Source organism: Hylobates moloch, unplaced genomic scaffold (assembly GCF_009828535.3).
Source record: "Hylobates moloch isolate HMO894 unplaced genomic scaffold, HMol_V3 SCAFFOLD_12, whole genome shotgun sequence".
NCBI classification, from domain to species: domain Eukaryota; kingdom Metazoa; phylum Chordata; class Mammalia; order Primates; family Hylobatidae; genus Hylobates; species Hylobates moloch.
In genome coordinates, this window is record NW_026652287.1 from 49,950,650 (window position 1) to 49,967,540 (window position 16,891).

Sequence of the window (16,891 nt, forward strand, 5' to 3'; positions counted from 1 at the left end):
CCAGGCATGGTGGCTCATGCCTGTAATCCCAGTACTTTGGGAGACCAAGTCAGGAGAATCACCTGAGGTCAGGAGTTTGAGACCAGCCTGGCCAACATGGTGGAACCTGGTCTCTACTAAAAATACGAAAATTAGCCAGATGCAGTGGCACATGCCTGTAGTCCCAGCTACTTGGGAGTCTGAAGCTGCCACGCCATGGATCCCACCCTGCAAGGGGACTCACAGGCCTCACCCCAAGCCAAAGAGAATCACTTGAACCCGGGAGGCGGAGGTTGCAGTGAGCTGAAAAAAAAAAGCCTCACCTCAAGATATGTGTCATAGAAGTATACATATCTTGTTGTCCATAGTGATATGGACAATGAGAAGATTGGAAAGCTTCCAGAGGAGGGAACAAACCAGATACAAAGGATAGTACTCAGGATGACATCCGACTTCTCAGTGGAACAGTGGAAACCAGAAGATGATAGAACATCATCAATTATTCTACAGGAAGACAATTTCCAACCTGGAATTCTATACCCAGCCCAACTATCATACAGGGCCAGAATAAGAATATTTGCAGACATGCAACGTCTCAAAAAATGTGCCTCCCAAAACCCTTTCTCAGTAAAGGAGGGTAGCAATTGTGCAGCATCCTGGATGCTGTCCATTCCAACTAGAGTGGGGGCCAAGGGCTCTGGCAGGGAATTTTCCAGAAAAATGCATTTGGGAGGTGACATATTTGACCACTTCCATGGGAGATGTGGAGGAGGACTTCTGAGGTATTGGGGGGGGTGTCATGGAATACCTGTGATCTTCTTCAGAATTCATATGTTGAAGCTCTAACTCCTAATATGATGGTATTAGGAGTTGGGGACCTTTGAGAGATAATTAGGGTTAGATTGAGGTCATGAGGATGGGGCCTCCATAATAATAGGATTAGTGTCCTTATATGAAGAAGAGCACTAGAGCTCTCTCTCCGCATGCACACACTAGGGAAACACCATGTGAACATACAGTGAGAAGGTGGCAGTCAACAAATCAGGAAGAGAGCCCTCACCAAGAACCAAATCTGCCTGCGCCTTGGTCTTGGACGTCCCATCCTCTAGAACTGTGCAAAATAAATACCTATTGTTGAAGCCACTTACTCCATGGTATTTTGTTTCTGCAGCCCAAGCTAAGACAGGGGGTTAGGAATTCAGCATTAAGAAATTTGGTCAGGGGAGAACCAATTCAGCCCATAACACAAGGCAAGGGGCCCTCTGGACATTGTGCATTGTGGGGGTCTTAGGTCACAGCAAACTGTAGACCCACTAGTTGTCTGGATTGTGAGACCAAGAATCCTGAGAAGTGCCCAAACTCATAATTTATCATCAGAGATTGTAGAATTGATGTAGGTATTAGAGAGGGCAGATTCTTCTCACCTGGGGCTGAGATCCATCGTGGAAGCCTTCTCTGCAGAGACTGTGCCATCCCCCACCCCAGGAAAGCCTCATAGAAGAGAGTGTCTTGGGCCATCTAAGCCCCATCCAGTACCAACTGTCTCTGAATATCCTAACCCCTTTCCCCCACAAAAACATGCATGAGCCCAACATTTTGTAGGGCTCCCTGAAGCCAACGCTTGGGTCACTGGCCAGGAACCCGAACTAGCCTGAAATGATTCTCTGATGGAGGTCGGGGGGCTGTGGACAGTCATGGAAGGCCTTGTACTCAGGGCACCTCAGCCCCCAACCTGTGCCTGATTTCCCCCCAGTAGCATGGGAATCTCTCTCTCTTCTGCTCAGATTACAAGAAACTGGATGTAATGTGACCATTGTTGATGAAAAGCAAGAAAAAGCCTCGATAATGAGCAGAAGGAGGGCAGGGAGCAAGAAATCAACCCTGGCATAAAGGAGGGAACCTTCCATTTGCTCCTCCAGCACCCAGCCCCGAGTCTCCCCAAACCCCTTCTGTACTCACCTCTGAGGCTGTGCCTGTTTCCAGGAGAGCAGCCACCACGTAAGCTGTCAGCGGGACAGTGCCGTGGATCCCACCCTGCAAGGGGACTCACAGGCCTCACCCTAAGCCAAAGGAGACAGTCCACTTCCCCCCACTTCCCCCAGGCAGCTCCAGGGAGTAGGAACAGGCAGGTCAGGGCTGGGGCTCCGGGAGGAGGTGAGGGGCCCAGGAAGGAGGCTCAAGGGGCCACTCACCTGGATGTCCTTGTTCAGGACCCTGCCCACGGCTGGGAAGGAGCCATCGGCCTGCTGCTGCTGGATGATCCAGCTCTTGGCGGCAGCCAGCTCCCGGAGGTCCACGAAGATAAAGCTGCGAGCCTGTGCGAAGGACTTCAGGACAAAGGCCGTGAGCCTGAAAGAGGACAGGGTGTCAGCTGAGGGGTTGCAGAATGGTCAGAGAGAAAGAGAGATCCCTACATGCTGGCTGAGGGATTGCAGCAAGCTCCTGGCACCACCCCTGGCCTCCATTTCCTCATCTATAAGATGGGAGGGGTCCCGTCTGTCCCCACAGGGCTGTCAGAGGGCCTGAAGACAGAGCTATCTCCTTCCTACCTGGACCTCTACCCTAGTGGCATTCAGGTCTGCCCCTTGCTCGGCACTCAAGGCCCTTCTGTGAGCTGATCTAGCCCTGCCTGTCCTGCCATGTGAGGAAGACCCTTCTGGTTGCTGACCTCACAGCCATTTCTTGCTTGGTCCTTGCCAAAAGGCCCCTGATCTCATTCAGGGGCCAGCAGCCATGTGCCTTGGAGATCTGTGCTTCTCTGTGGTCCCAGCCAGCCAGTCATGGGCATTCCAGTTACTGGGCCTGGGAATGGCTTTGGAATGGGCATGTGATGCAATGCTGGGAGCAGCTGCAGCCATTTTGCCACCATGAGGGGTGCAGCCATGTGCCGAGGGAGGGAATACCCAGGGATGGAAGGAAAAATACTACCCCAGTGCACTATGGGGCTGCTGAATTAGCTAACCATAGCACCTCCCCAGCCCTGCAGGGTGAGCTGATGTTCAGAATTGCTCTTCAGCCCATTTTCTGTTGTTTGCAGCCAAAAACATCTCTGCTCTGTGGCCTGTCCCTCATTCACCCCATCTCCCTTGTCCTGCTTTTGCAGGTGCCACCCTGAGTAAGAGCTGGCAAGGCCAGGGAATGAATACTTGAACAAATGAAGGACAGAAGCACAGGATGGAAGCCAGGAGGCCATGAGGGATGAAAACCAGAATTGTCAGGAGAGGAAACTTCACAAATTCAGGATCAATGAATAAGCTGTCTTCAAAACCAAGTGGCTCTAGGCTCTGTTTATATGAATCACAAAAATGGGACGCATTAGCCTGCCTGCCTGCCTGCCTGCCTTCCTTCCTTCCCTCCCTCTCTCTTTCTTTCTTTCTTTCTATTTCTTTCTTTCTTTCTTTCTCTCTCTCCTTCCTTTTTTCTTTCTCTCTTTCTTTTCTTTCCTACTTTTCTTTCTTGATTTTCTTCTCTCTCTCTCTCCCTCCCTCCCTTCCTCTCTCTCTCTCTCTTGCTTTCTTGCTTTTCGAGACAGGGTCTTGATCTGTCTCCTAGGCTGGAGTGCAGTGGTGCAGTCCTAACTCACTGTAGCCTACAACTCCCAGCTCAAGTGATCCTCCCACTTCAGCCTCCCAAGTAGCTGGGACTACAGGCACGCGCCACAACGTCCAGTGAATTTTTAAATTTTTATAGAGATGAGGTCTTACCATGTTGCCCAAGTAGGTCTCAAACTCCTGGGCTCCAAGGATCCTCCCACCATGGCCTCCCAAAGTGGTGGGATTATAGGCATGAGCCACCACGCTCACTGCAGCCTCTGCCTCTCAGGTTCAAGCAATTCTCGTGCCTCAGCCTCCTGAGTAGCTGGGATTACAGCCTCCAAAGTAGCTGGGATTGCCACCATGCCCAGCTAATATTTTTGCATTTTTAGTACAGATGGGGTTTCACCATGTTAGCCAGACTGATCTCAAACTCCTGACCTCAAGTGATCCTCCCACCTTGGCTTCCCAAAGTGCTGGGATTCAGGAGTTCAAGACCAGCCTGACTGACATGGCGAAACCCCATCTCCACTAAAAATTAAAAAAAAAAAAATAGCCAGGCGTGGTGGCGGGCGCCTGTAATCCCAGCTACTCGGGAGGCTGAGGCAAGAGAATTGCTTGACCTCAGGAGGCGGAGGTTGCAGTGACCCGAGATCGCACCACTGCACTCTAGCCTGGGTGTCGGAGTGAGACCCTGTCTCAGACAAAAAAGAATAAATAAATAGATAGATAGATAGGTAGATAGATAGATAAATAAATAAACAGATAAAATAAAATAAAATATACCCAAAGCTCATCCAGGCTGCTCTCCCTCTCAGGTACCTCAAATGCATCCTCTTCTTTCTATTCCCATGTTCCCTGGATCAGCCAGGAGACCCCATGGCTCCCAGGCTCATCCCCACCCCATCACCAGCTATGCACACTGCAACCAGGGGGAAACTCCATGCATTTTGGGCATGGCAGGGAAAGGAGGCAAAGACAGAACCAAGCCAGCTGTGTGCTGGGAATTGTGGAATTCCCATGGTCCAGCATACTGTGCTCTCTACTTTTCCACTGTAAAATGCAAACAGGATAAATGTTATCAAGTGATAAAGAGAAATGAGCTCTCAGCCGGATTCGGTGGCTCATACTTGTAATCCTAACACCTTGGGAGGCTGAGGCAGGAGAATCAGTTGAGGCCACGAGTTTGAAACCAGCCTGGGCAACATAGTGAGACCCTGTTATTAATAAACAAACAAACAAATAAATAAAAAATGAGTGTGTGAGTGAACTCTAATGTAGATTATGAACCTTAGTTCATAACGTTTTAATGCCGGTCCATCAATTGTAACAAATACAGCACACTAATACAAGATGCCTATCACAGGGGAAGCTGTGTATGTGTGGTCGAGGTGTATGGGAACTCTGTTCTTTTTACTCAATTTTTCTGGAAACCTAGACCTCTTCTAAAAAGTAAGATCTATGGCTGGGCGAGGTGGCTCATGCTGGCAGTGTTTGGGAGACAGAGGTGGAGGATCGGCTGAGGCCAGGAGCTTGAGACCAGCCTGGGCAACACAGCAAGACCCGGTCTCTACTGAAATTCAAAAAAATTAGCAGGGCATGGTGGTGCACGCCTGTGGTCCCAGCTGCTTGGGGGGCTGAGGTGGAAGAATTGCTTGAGCCCAGGAAGTCAAGGCTTCTGTGAGCCCTGATGGAGCCTGGGAAACAGAGTGAGATCTTGTCTCAAAAAAAAAAATTAGTTAATTAAAATAAATAATAAAAAGTAAAGTCTAATGGCTATCTGTTATGTGAAATGCTTGGAACCAGAAGTGTTTCAGATTTTGAATTTGGATTTTGGAATATTTGCATTCACAGGAATCCCTTGGTATCTGTGGGGGACTGGTTCCAGGACCCCCAAGGATACCGAAATCCACTGATGCTCAAGCCCCCAATATGCGAGGGTGTAGTAGTTGCACATAACCGACAAACATCCTCCCGTGAACTTTATTTTTTATTTTTATTTTTGAGACACAGTCTCACCCTGTCACCCAGGCTGGAGTGCAATGGCGCAATCGCGGCTCACTGCAGTCTCTGCCTCCGGGTTCAAGCAATTCTCCTGCCTCAGCCTCCTGAGTAGCTGGGACTACAGACGCCCACCACCATGCCCAGCTAATTTTAGTATTTTGAGTAGAGACAGGGTTTTGCCATGTTGGCCAGGCTGGTCTCGAACTCCTGACCTCAGGTGATCCGCCTACCTTGGCCTCCCAAAGTGCTGGGATTCCAGGCGTGAGCCACAGCGCCCGGCCCCTCCTGTGTACTTTAAAGCATGTCTTGGTTACTTAGAACACCTAATACAATGCCCCACGTCACTTCATTTGCATGAATTCAATATTGTACTCAGCATGCAGCAAATTCAACTTTTCATTTTTGGAACTTTGTGGAATTTTTAAAACTTTTTTTTTTTTAAGAGATGGAGTTTTGCTCTGTCACCCAGGCTGGAGTGCAGTGGCACAATCATAGCTCACTGCAGCCTTGAACTTCTGGGCTCAAGCAATCCTCCCACCTCAGCCTCCCCAGTAGTTGGGACTAAGGCATGTACCGCCATGCCCAGCTTATTTTTAACATTTTTGCCGAGATGAGGTCTTGCCATGTTTCTCAGGCTGATTGCCGACTCCTGGCCACAAACAATCTTCCCGCTTCAGCTTCCCCAAAGTGCTGGGACGACAGGCACATGCCATCACACCCAGACTTTTTTTTTTTTTTTCTGAATAGTTTCGATCTGTAGTTGATTGAGTCCTGTGGAACTCACAGATACGGAGGGCTACCTGTATACTTGGGCATCCCAAATCCAAAAAATCTGAAATGCGCCAATGAACGTTTCCCTTGAGCATCAGATTGGCACTAAAAGCATCTTGGAGCCCAGGCACGGTGTCTCACGCCTGTTATCCCTGCACTTTGGGAGGTCAAGGCGGACAGATCACTGGAGGTCAGGAGTTCGAGAACAGCCTGGCCAACATGGCACAACCTTGTCTCTACTAAAAATACAAAAATCAGCTGGGTGTGGTGGTGGGTGCCTGTAATCTCAGCTACTCGGGAGGCTGAGGTGGAAGAATTGCTTGGACCCAGGAGGCGGAGGTTGCAGTGAGCTGAGATCGAGCCACGGCACTCCAGCCTGGGCAACAGGGCATGACTCTTTCTCTAATGATGATGATAACAATAATAATAATGATGATGTTTTGGACGTTGGAGCAGTTCGAATTTTGGATTTTCCGATTTGGGATGCTCAACCCATCCCAAATGTTGAATCACACATGTGATTGAACACATGTGTGTGCACACACGGCCCACCAGGAGACACAGATCTTGGTCCTGCTCTGCTCCTGGCCCTCTAATGGCATCCTCTTCCACACAGCACTAAATCCAGACTCTTGCTCTGATCAATCTGGCCCTGCCCCTCCCTCTTCCCTCGTGCCGGGCCACCAACCTCCTGGCCCTGTGCTGCTCCAGCCACACCAGCCTCCCTTCTGTGGCCCTCGTCAAGCTGGGTCCTGCCTCAGGGCCTTTGCAATGGCTGTTCCCTCTGCCTGGAATGCTGTTCCGTTGGATTTTCATGGCTCCCCCCTTATATCCTCCAGGAGACCTTTCCTGACCATCCCATATAACTACCCTGCTCCATCACTACTTCTTTGTTTTGTGGATACAAAATTATACACCTATTATAGTCATTTTAATGTATATCCACAAATGCCTTAATAATCCTCCTTTCAAGAGATGGAGGCCTGATTCCCTTCATGTGTAGATGGGGTGTACTTAGCAACTCACTACTAAAGAATAGAATGTGGGCCAGGCATGGTGGCTCACGCCTGTAATCCCTTTGGGAGGCTGAGGTGGGCAGATCACCTGAGGTCAGGAGTTTGAGACCAGCCTGGGCAACATGGTGAAACCCTGTCTCTATTAAAAATACAAAAATTAGCCAGGCATGGTGGCGGGTGCCTATAGTCCCAGCTACTCAGGAGGCTGAGGCAGGAGAATTGCTTGAACCTAGGAGGTGGAGGTTGCAGTGAGCCGAGATTATACCACTGAACTCCAGCTTGGGTGATAGGGTGAGACTCCATCTCAAAAAAAGAAAAAAAAAAAGGAATAGAATAGAATGAGGCAGAAGTAACAGCCTGACTTGTAAGACCAAATAACAAAAGGCACTGTGGTATCCTTCCCGCTTTCTCTCTTGAATTGCTCACTGTGAGAGGAAGCCAGCCGCTATGTTGTAAGAACACTCAAGTGGCCCCTATGGAGAAGTTCACGTGGTGAGCAACTGAGGCCTCCTGCCAACAGCCATGTGAGGGAGTCAATTTGGAAACAAATCTTCCAGCCCCAGTTGAGCCTTCAGATGAAGACAGCAACAGCCAACACCTTGACTGCAACCTCAGCAAAGATCCCCAGGCAGAAACACCCAGCTAAGCTGCTCCTGAATTCCTGATCCATAAGAATTAATACACAATAAATAGAGATAATACATGTTTGTTGTTTTAAATCGCTACATTTGGGGTCACTTGTTACACAGCAGTGGATAACTATTGCATCTCACACAGGGTCTTTCTGCTGCACTGGGCAGTGAGGACCTGGAGGCAGGAACCATGTGTTCTTTGTTCCCCCAGGATGAAGACCAGAGCCTAGCTCACTGAATGAATAAATGAATGAATGTGCATTGAGTATAAGGGAACCCATCTAGAACAGATCCCAAGTTTTAAGGCTCCCGGGCAGGATCTTGGACTCCTCTGGTAAGTAGTTAGGGGAGGCGCTAACAGGACGGCACTGCACTGAGTGTACCACATGCTTATCCCATGGATCCAGGTTCTGAGAGGGATGCGTGGTAAGGAAACAGGCTCAGAGAGGTTGATCATCAGGTCTAAGGCCACACAGCTCACATGAGACAGAGCCCAGGTTTGTCCAGCTTTGGGGTGGGTGCTGCTGCCACTGCCCTGTGCTTACTCCCTCCTTGTCCTACAGGGTCCCCAGGAAGACATCCATGTTTGGAGATCAACAGGAATGTTTCAGGAGGTGAGAGGGGACCTGGAAGCTGCTGGCTACTCTATTTCCATGCACACAGTGAAATTTGATTTTTCGGCTGGTTGCGGTGGCTCACGCCTGTAATTCCAGCACTTTGGGAGGCCGAGGCAGGTGGATCATGAGGTCAGGAGATCAAGACCATCCTGGCTAACACGGTGAAACTCCGTCTCTACTAAAAATACAAAAAAATTAGCTGGGCATGGTGGCAGGTGCCTGTAGTCCCAGCTACTCAGGAGGCTGAGGCAGAAGAATGGTGTGAACCTGGGGGCCGGAGCTTGCAGTGAGCTGAGATGGCACCACTGCACTCCAGCCTGGGCGACAGAGAGAGACATCGTCTCAAAAAAAAAAAAAAAGGAAATTTGATTTTTCTTGCTCATGCTGAGAGTTTAATTCCCAGAAGATGCTGAGGAGGTGTGTGCATACTGAGTGTCTAGGCCGGGCACGGTGGCTCACGCCTGTAATCCCAGCACTTTAGGAGGCTGAGGTGGCCGGATCACCTGAGGTCAGGAGTTTGAGACCAGCCTGGCCAACATGGTGAAACCCCGTCCATACTAAAAATACAAAAATTAGCTGGGCATGGTGGTGTGCACCTGTAATCCTAGCTACTCAGGAGGCTAAGGCAGGAGAATTGCTTGAACCTGGGAGACAGAGGTTGCAGTGAGCCGAGATTGCGCCACTGCACTCCAGCCTGGGGAACAGAGTTAGACTCCATCTCAAAAAAAAAAGAGTGTCCAATGCATCACAACTTGCTAATCCTGGCTGGTGGAGGCCTCCTAGCGGCTGCTGGGGCTCAGCCAGCTTTCGGAGAGTGATTCAGTGGCTTTAGCTGCCCCTGGGGTGGGCGGGGCCTCTGTTTGCTGAGGCGTGACTGGGGCCTTGCGTTATCAGCTGTCAGCAAGGCAGGGCCCTGGGACTAGAGCTGGGACAGTGTGCATGAGCTCCTGGGGCTGGGGGATGCTGGGTAAGTGATGGTGCCCATGGCAGGAAGTACTCAGCCACATGTCCCCGCTCCCTGGGTTCCTGGCACTGCGACTGTGCAGTGGACACTCTGTTGGACTAAAGACAGGGCAGTTTCCGCGCTCACAGCTGCTGTCGGCACTACCAGGGTGGCAATCTCCGAGAAAGAGTCCGGCGATGGGCACAGGAGTTGGAAAGGGACTCACAGTCTCAGGTGAACCCCATGATGATGCCAAGAACTGCAGTAGCCTGAGGATCCCAGGAAAACAAGACCCAGGGGTGCCCGGCCTCCCAGGGGCCCTCCCTGCCCTGGTTACCTCCCTGCAGTTACCACAGAAATAAGATCCCAGGCTGCTCCTGCAGACAGCACACCCCAGCCTCGAGGCGCCTGTCTGGCCTCTGAGCCCTCTGCCCTGCCATCTCCTCCTGCTCCAGTCACCGCTATTCCTGAGTCCTGGGAGCTTGAGGAAGCCCAGGGCATCCAGGGCTCACTCCCAAAAAAAAGGGGCCAGAGAGCAGAGCATGGAGTCCTGCTCACTGTGGTAACAATGGCAGAAACAGGAATGGTTACGATCACCAGCTCTGCACTGGCCCCAAGCCCCAGCCTCCATCCCTGGAGCTGGGACCACCACAGTCATTAGTTCCCAGCTGTGTTCCCTGTCATCCGGGGATCAGGCGCCAAGTGATCTGGCCACACTGCATTGGATGTGAGGCCATGGCATTGGGCGGGGAGCCTCAGAGGCCGTGCCCAGGGCGGTGGGGACTCACCACATGCTCCCCGATGCGTCCCGCTCCCCAAACGCGCTGTAGGAGCCATCCTGGCGCTTGTAGGTCAGCTGGCGCTGGTAGCCTGTGGGGCAAGCAGAGAGGACCCTGTCCTGTTGAGTGGCCTGGACCAGGCCCGCCCCCAGGGACCTACATCACTCTGCCATCCCCAACCCCGGATCTCCAAAGCCACACCACATGTGGGGTCCCTGGAATTGCCTCGAATCATATGTGGAGTCCTTGAAACCGCCATACACCCACATCTGGGGTCCCTGAAACTGCCCCATACCACATGTGGGGTTCTTGAAACTGCTTTATACCACATTTGGAGTCCTAAAACTGTTCCACACCACATCTGGGCTCACTGAAACTGCCCCGTGTCACGTCTGGGGTCCCTGAAACTGCCCCACACCACATCTGGGGTTCCTGAAACTGCCTCATACTACATCTGGAGTCCCTGGAACTGCAGCACACCACATCTGGGGTCCCTGGAACTGCTCCACACCACATCTGGGGTCCCTGAAACTGCCCCACATCACATCTAGGGTTCTTGAAACTGTCTCATACCACATCTGGAGTCCCTGGAACTGCTCCACACCACATCTAGGATCCCTGAAACTGCCCCACACCACAGCTGGGGTCCCTGAAACTGCTCCACACCACATCGGGGATCCCTCGAACTACCCCACACCACATCTGAGGTCCTTGAAACTGCCCCACACCACATCTAAGGTGGCTGTAACCTCCAACTCATTCATCTCCTTTACTGACATTGCCCCTCTGTGACTACTGGTCACACACTGGCCTTCAGTCCCTCCCAGGAGGTCAGTGAAACCACCATCTTGGGGCAGCGCCCTCTGTCCCCCACAGCCCTCTGTCCCCAGGTGTGGGGGCTGCTCCATCTGCTGGGGCGAGAGCTTGGGAAGCTCAGAGAACTGGAGGTGCCGGGGGCAGGGAACAGAGCAGGGAACAAGGGGGTGTGGTGAGAGGCTGGTGGGCCACAGGGGCCTCCAAGGCTGGGCTGGGAGTGTGGTTTTCCCGCAAGGGCGTAGGGAGCCATGGGTGGCGTGTGAGTAGGAGAAGAGTGTGAGGAGACATAGAGAGCCAGTGGACTATAGGGTCTGGACAGAAAGCTGGGGACGGGGGACCCTCCAAGTGTGCAATGATGAGTTTGGACCCAGTGGTGGTGACAGAGGTGGGGAGCCTTCCTGGGGTGAAGGCAGAGCTACTCAGCCAGACACAGGCTGTGAGGGAAAGAAGGACGAATCTGAGGGCACCACGGTGTGTGGCCTGAGTCTCAGGAAGGACAGGGCTGTGTCCACAGAGACAGGACCGGTGACAAAAGAAATTCTGTACTGGGTGGGTCCTCCCAAATTCACATCCACTTGGAACCCAAAAATGGGACCTTACTGGAAATAAAGATCTTTACAGATGTCATTAAGGTTAGGATCTCTAGATGAGAGCATCTTGGATTTATTTAGGGTGGGCCCTAAATCCAATGACAGGCGTCCTTGTAAGAGAAAAGAGAGGCTGGGCACCATGGCTTGCACCTGGAATCCCAGCACTTTGGGAGGCCGAGGTGAGAGGATCACTTGAGGCCGGGAGTTCAAGACCAGCCTGCACAACATAGCGGAACCCCATCTTTACAAAGAATTGGCTGGGCATGGTGATGCACACCTGTAGTCCCAGCTACTCAGGAGGCTGAGGTGGGAGGCTCACTTGAGCCCAGGAGTTCAAGTCTGCAGTGAGCTATGATCACACCATTGCACTCCAGCCTGGGTGACAGAATGAGACCCTGGCTCTTAAAAAAAAAAAAAAGAAAAGAAAGGGAATTAGTCACAGAGGTGACAGCTGTGTGACTGTGAAGGCACACAGCAGGCTGATCAGTCTATAAGCCAAAGAACACATGGAGCCAGCAGACGCCAGGAGAGAGGCCTGGGACAGTCTCCCTCAGAGCCACCAGAAGGAACCAGCTCTGCGGACACCTTTATTTTTGACTTTTGGCCTCCAGAACTATAAGGAGATGACACATTTCTGTCGTTCTAAGCCACCCAGTTTGTGGCATTTTGTTGTGGCAGTTTTAGGAAATGAACACAAGTGGGTTTGGGGGGAAGATGGCGGGGTTGATATGGGGTTTGTCGAGTCTGAACTGCGAGTTGGCTGGATGCACACAGGGTCTGGCTGTCCCGTGGAGGTACAAGCTGTTATTCACGAGGAGGGCTCATTCGACTCTGGGTGGTGTTTAAGGACCTGAGCCTGGATGGATCCACCACGGTGTGCCTGGCCCTGGGGCAGCCAGTGTCCACCCACCTCCCAGACCCTCACAAGTGCTAATTTACTGAGCCCCCAGGACCTGGCCTCAGTGGACTTGGCCTTCCTAGCTGTCCATGATCAGCCTTCATAATGCCAGACTTTCAGCCTGGAGCAACCCCTGACTTTCTTCTTTCTTCTTTTTTATTTTTTACAGTTGGGGTCTCACTGTGTCACCCTGGATGGAGTGCAGTGGCACAATCACAGTTCACTGCAGCCTCCAACTCCTGGGCTCAAGCGATCCTCCTGCCTCAGCCTCCTGAGCAGCTGGGACTACAGGTGCCTGCCACCATGTCTGGCTAATATTTTTTTTATTTTTTTGTAGAGACCAGGGTCTTGCTTTGTTGCCCAGACTGGTCTCAAATTCCTGGGCTCAAGTGATCCTCCTGCCTCGGCCTCCCAAAGTGTTGGGATTACAGGCATCAGCCACTGTGCCTGGCCTTCTTTTTTCTTTTCTAAATGTTATTTTTTATAATGCTGTTATATTATTCTTGTTGTAAAAAAAAAAATCTACACTTTAAAAAGATGCTTTTCCTCTCCCGATATCTGAACAGCACCATCTCATCCTAATAGCCACAGACATCAGGCTCCCACTGACAGTGACCAGATCGGGGCCACCCTGAATGGCCTCTTTTGCCCACTTCCTCCCCCTTGCTGCGCCTGGTGTGTGGGCTGCCTCCAGCGTGGTCTTCTCCACTGAAGGCTGAACCTGCCTCCCTTGCTCCCACCTCGACCCAGGCAGTTTTTCCCCAATACCTTGTACTAGGTAGTCGGTGGTCTCTCTCTCCACCCCAGGGCTAAGCTGCTGGGTTTTCTGAAGATACTTCAAGACAAAGACGTTGGGAGCAAAGTGGATCATGTTCTGCTCTCCACAGCCAAAGGGCAGCCGCAGGAGGTTGTTGAGGTGGTTCAGGGTTGGCCCCATGACGTCCCCTGGTGGGAAGGAGAAGAGAGTTGAGTTGGGGGCTGTCCCAGCTCAGTAGAGAACAGGGACAGCTTTACCCAGGGATGGGAGACTGCGTGTGTCATGCAGTCAGCCACCCAACTGCCCTTTGGGACTGGCACCCTCTGCCTGCTCAGACCAGCTGGTGTCCTGGCTTTGGTGACAATTTTACACACCTCCTTCTGTGATCTTTAGTTTTAACTCAGGCTTTCTTTCTCTAGCTTTTCATTCTGTTCAATGCTTTTTCCCTCCCTGGTTTTTAAAATAGGTGTTTTGAAGGCTATACATTGGCCTCTAAGTACAACTTTGGCTGCATCCCACAAATATTGGTATGTCTATACAATCATTCTCATTCCATTCTAAATAGTCTTTCTAAAATATTCCTTTTTTTTTTTTTTTGAAATGGAGTCTCACTCTCTCACCCAGGCTGGAGTGCGGTGGCTCAATCTCGGCTCACTGCAACCTCCACCTCCTGGATTCAAGCAACTCTCCTGCCTTTGCCTCAGCCTCCCAAGTAGCTGGGACTACAGGTGTGTGCCACCACACCCAGCTAATTTTTTTTTTTTTCAGTAGAGACAGGGTTTCATCATGTTGGCCAGACTGGTCTCAAACTCCTGAACTCAGGTGATCTACCTGCCTCTGCCTCCCAAAGTGCTGGGATTACAGGTGTAAGCCACCACGCCCAACCCTAAAATATTCTTTCTAAAATATTCAGATTTTCTCTTTAACCAAGAGCACTTCAATTTTTAAAAAAGTTTCTAAATGTATGGAGTTGGAGGTGCATTTTTGAAAGCTTTCTCTCTTTAAAAATTCTGGTTCTCTCATCCCCTTGACATTCTGTATTCTTCTTCTTGGCTTCCTTGTCTCCAAGATTGCTGATGGACCCCCTTGGGACCCCCAATGTCCCCTGAACACACCTTCTTTCCTTCTTTATTTTATTTTATTTATTTTATTTTTAGATGGAGTCTCGCTCTGTCGCCAGGCTGGACTGCAGTGGCGTGATCTTGGCTCACTGAAACCTCCGCCTCCCAGATTCAAGCAGTTCTCCTGCCTCAGCCTCCTGAGTAGCTGGGATTACAGATGTGTGCCACCACACCCAGCTAATTTTTGTATTTTTAATAGAGACAGGGTTTCACCATGTTGGCCAGGATGGTCTCGATCTCTTGACCTCGTGATCCACCTGCCTTGGCCTCCCAGAGTGCTGGGATTACAGTTGTGAGTGACTGCACCTGGCCCCTTCTTTCCTTCTTTAGCCTCTCTGCATGTCTCGCTGAGGCTGCCATTGCCCCTGCAACCTCCTCTTGTTGCACAAACAGCCTGGCTACTTTCTCATCACCATGCTCTAGGCTCCCCAGCTTCTTCTCCACCCGCTGTGTCACTGAAGGCACTGGCGCACGGATCCCAGCCATCACCTTCTCTCCATTCCTGCCTCTCTGCTTCTTCTCCTATCTCCCTCAATTCCATGAGTCACTCAGCCCCACATCCACCTCTGTCTTGCTCTTGTGTCTCAGGAATTGTAAACTCGAAATTCCTCTGATCTGGCCACAATCACCTACCTGCCTGGGTCCCAGAGCCTCCACTCTCTGATGTCGGAGAGAGCCTCGACACCCTCATTTGGTTCCTTCCATCTCATTCCGGCCTCTCACCCTCTCCTCCCTGGCTCAGGCCCATCCCAAAATCTCACCATCCTTCTGCCCGACTCCTAGCACTGGATCAATCACAATCCCCACTTTCCCCCCCAGCACCTGGGCTACTAGAGGCATCCTGATATGGTTTGGCTGTGTCTCCAACCAAATCTCGTCTTGAATTGTAGCTCCCATAATTCCCACATGTTGTGGGAAGGACCCGGTGGGAGATAATTGAATTATGGGGGTGGGTTCCCCATACTGTTCTCGTAGTAGTGGGTAAGTCTCATGAGATCTGATGGTTTTATAAGGGGAAACCTCTTTCACTTGGCTCTCATTCTCTCATTCTCCCTGGGACCATGTAAGATGTGCCTTTCACCTTCCCGCCATGATTGTGAGGCCTCCCCAGCCACATGAAACTGTGAGTCAATTAAACCTCTTTTTCTTTATAAATTACCAGTCTTGGGTATGTCTTTATCAGCAGCATGAAAACAGACTAATACACATCCTAACCCTACAGACCCCCTAAGGCTGCTTCCAATGTTCCTAGTCAGAGCCTCTCACCCTTACTCAACAACTGCTCTGGACACCTGCCCCATCACCAAGACCCCCCAGGCCTCCATCCTGCACCCCATATCTGGCTGACTTATTCAGGCATTTGTGTTTTCTTTTTTTTTTTTTTTTTTTTTTTGAGATGGAGTCTCGCTGTGTCGCCCAGGCTGGAGTGCAGTGGCGCAATCTCGGCTCACTGCAAGCTCCGCCTCCCGGGTTCACGCCATTCTCCTGCCTCAGCCTCTCCAAGTAGCTGGGACTACAGGCGCCTGCCACCACGCCCGGCTAATTTTTTTGTATTTTTAGTAGAGACGGGGTTTCACTGTGGTCTCGATCTCCTGACCTCGTGATCTGCCCGCCTCGGCCTCCCAAAGTGCTGGGATTACAAGCGTGAGCCACCGCGCCCGGCCCATTTGTGTTTTCTTGGATCTTGTCCTTGGCCCATTGCCCTCACAGGGTTCACTGCAGGTTCTTAGGGGTCACCCCACCCTGACCTCTGCATAAGGCTTAGACTTGGGGGGCTCAGGATCTGCCATCTTACCTGGATTAGGAATTCCCTCAAGGGTGGGGTTGGGGTCAGCTCTTGGGCTGCCTCAACGCCCAGCACATGGATGGGCATAGAGAAGGCACTGGAAGCTGCTTGTCAGCTGAGTGGGTGCATGGGTGGACACCCCAAGACACAAGTCCCCAGCAAAGCCCAGCTTGAGACTAAGCCTGGAGTCTCAACCTCGACTCTTGCCCCCTGACCTCTCCAAGCCAGGCTGTGGGACAGACGCACCGATGATGGAGGCAGTGGCCCGCTCAGACCCAGGGATGGCGCCGTGCGGGACCCCCAGGGTGAAGGCCTCGCTGTAGCTCTCGTCCACCTCCATCTTCCTCCAGATTCGGAATTCACCCATGGAGCCCCAGCCGGTGGAAAAGCCAATGAACTGGACCTCTGGTGGCCTCGGGAGGGTCCAGGCCACAATGACAGACTCATTGGACGGCTCTGGACCATGGCCAACCTGGAAAAAGAAACCAAGGCTGCTGGATGCTGGCAGGAAGCAGGCAGTAGGCACTCAGGTGGCAGTGATACCAGCTTTGTGGCCAGGGTCAGAGGCCTCAGCCATGCTCACAGCACAAGGAAGGGTCTTCGGGGAGTCAGAGGTGAGAGAAACCAGGTTACCCCATCCATTAAACAG

At 51.5% G+C, this 16,891-nt stretch overlaps 1 protein-coding gene across 1 annotated transcript in view; it reads right to left on the reverse strand.

The window, feature by feature from the left end:
* CPAMD8 (C3 and PZP like alpha-2-macroglobulin domain containing 8) overlaps positions 1 to 16,891 on the reverse strand; it is a 133,978-nt gene that overhangs the window by 19,180 nt on the left and 97,907 nt on the right. Inside the window, exons 25-29 of the mRNA XM_032170053.2 lie at positions 16,489 to 16,714; positions 13,347 to 13,523; positions 10,284 to 10,365; positions 2,172 to 2,328; positions 1,939 to 2,013 (exon numbers count right to left, since the gene is read on the reverse strand). Of these exons, the coding sequence (XP_032025944.1) occupies positions 1,939 to 2,013; positions 2,172 to 2,328; positions 10,284 to 10,365; positions 13,347 to 13,523; positions 16,489 to 16,714 (717 nt within the window). The remainder of the gene's footprint in view (positions 1 to 1,938; positions 2,014 to 2,171; positions 2,329 to 10,283; positions 10,366 to 13,346; positions 13,524 to 16,488; positions 16,715 to 16,891) is intronic.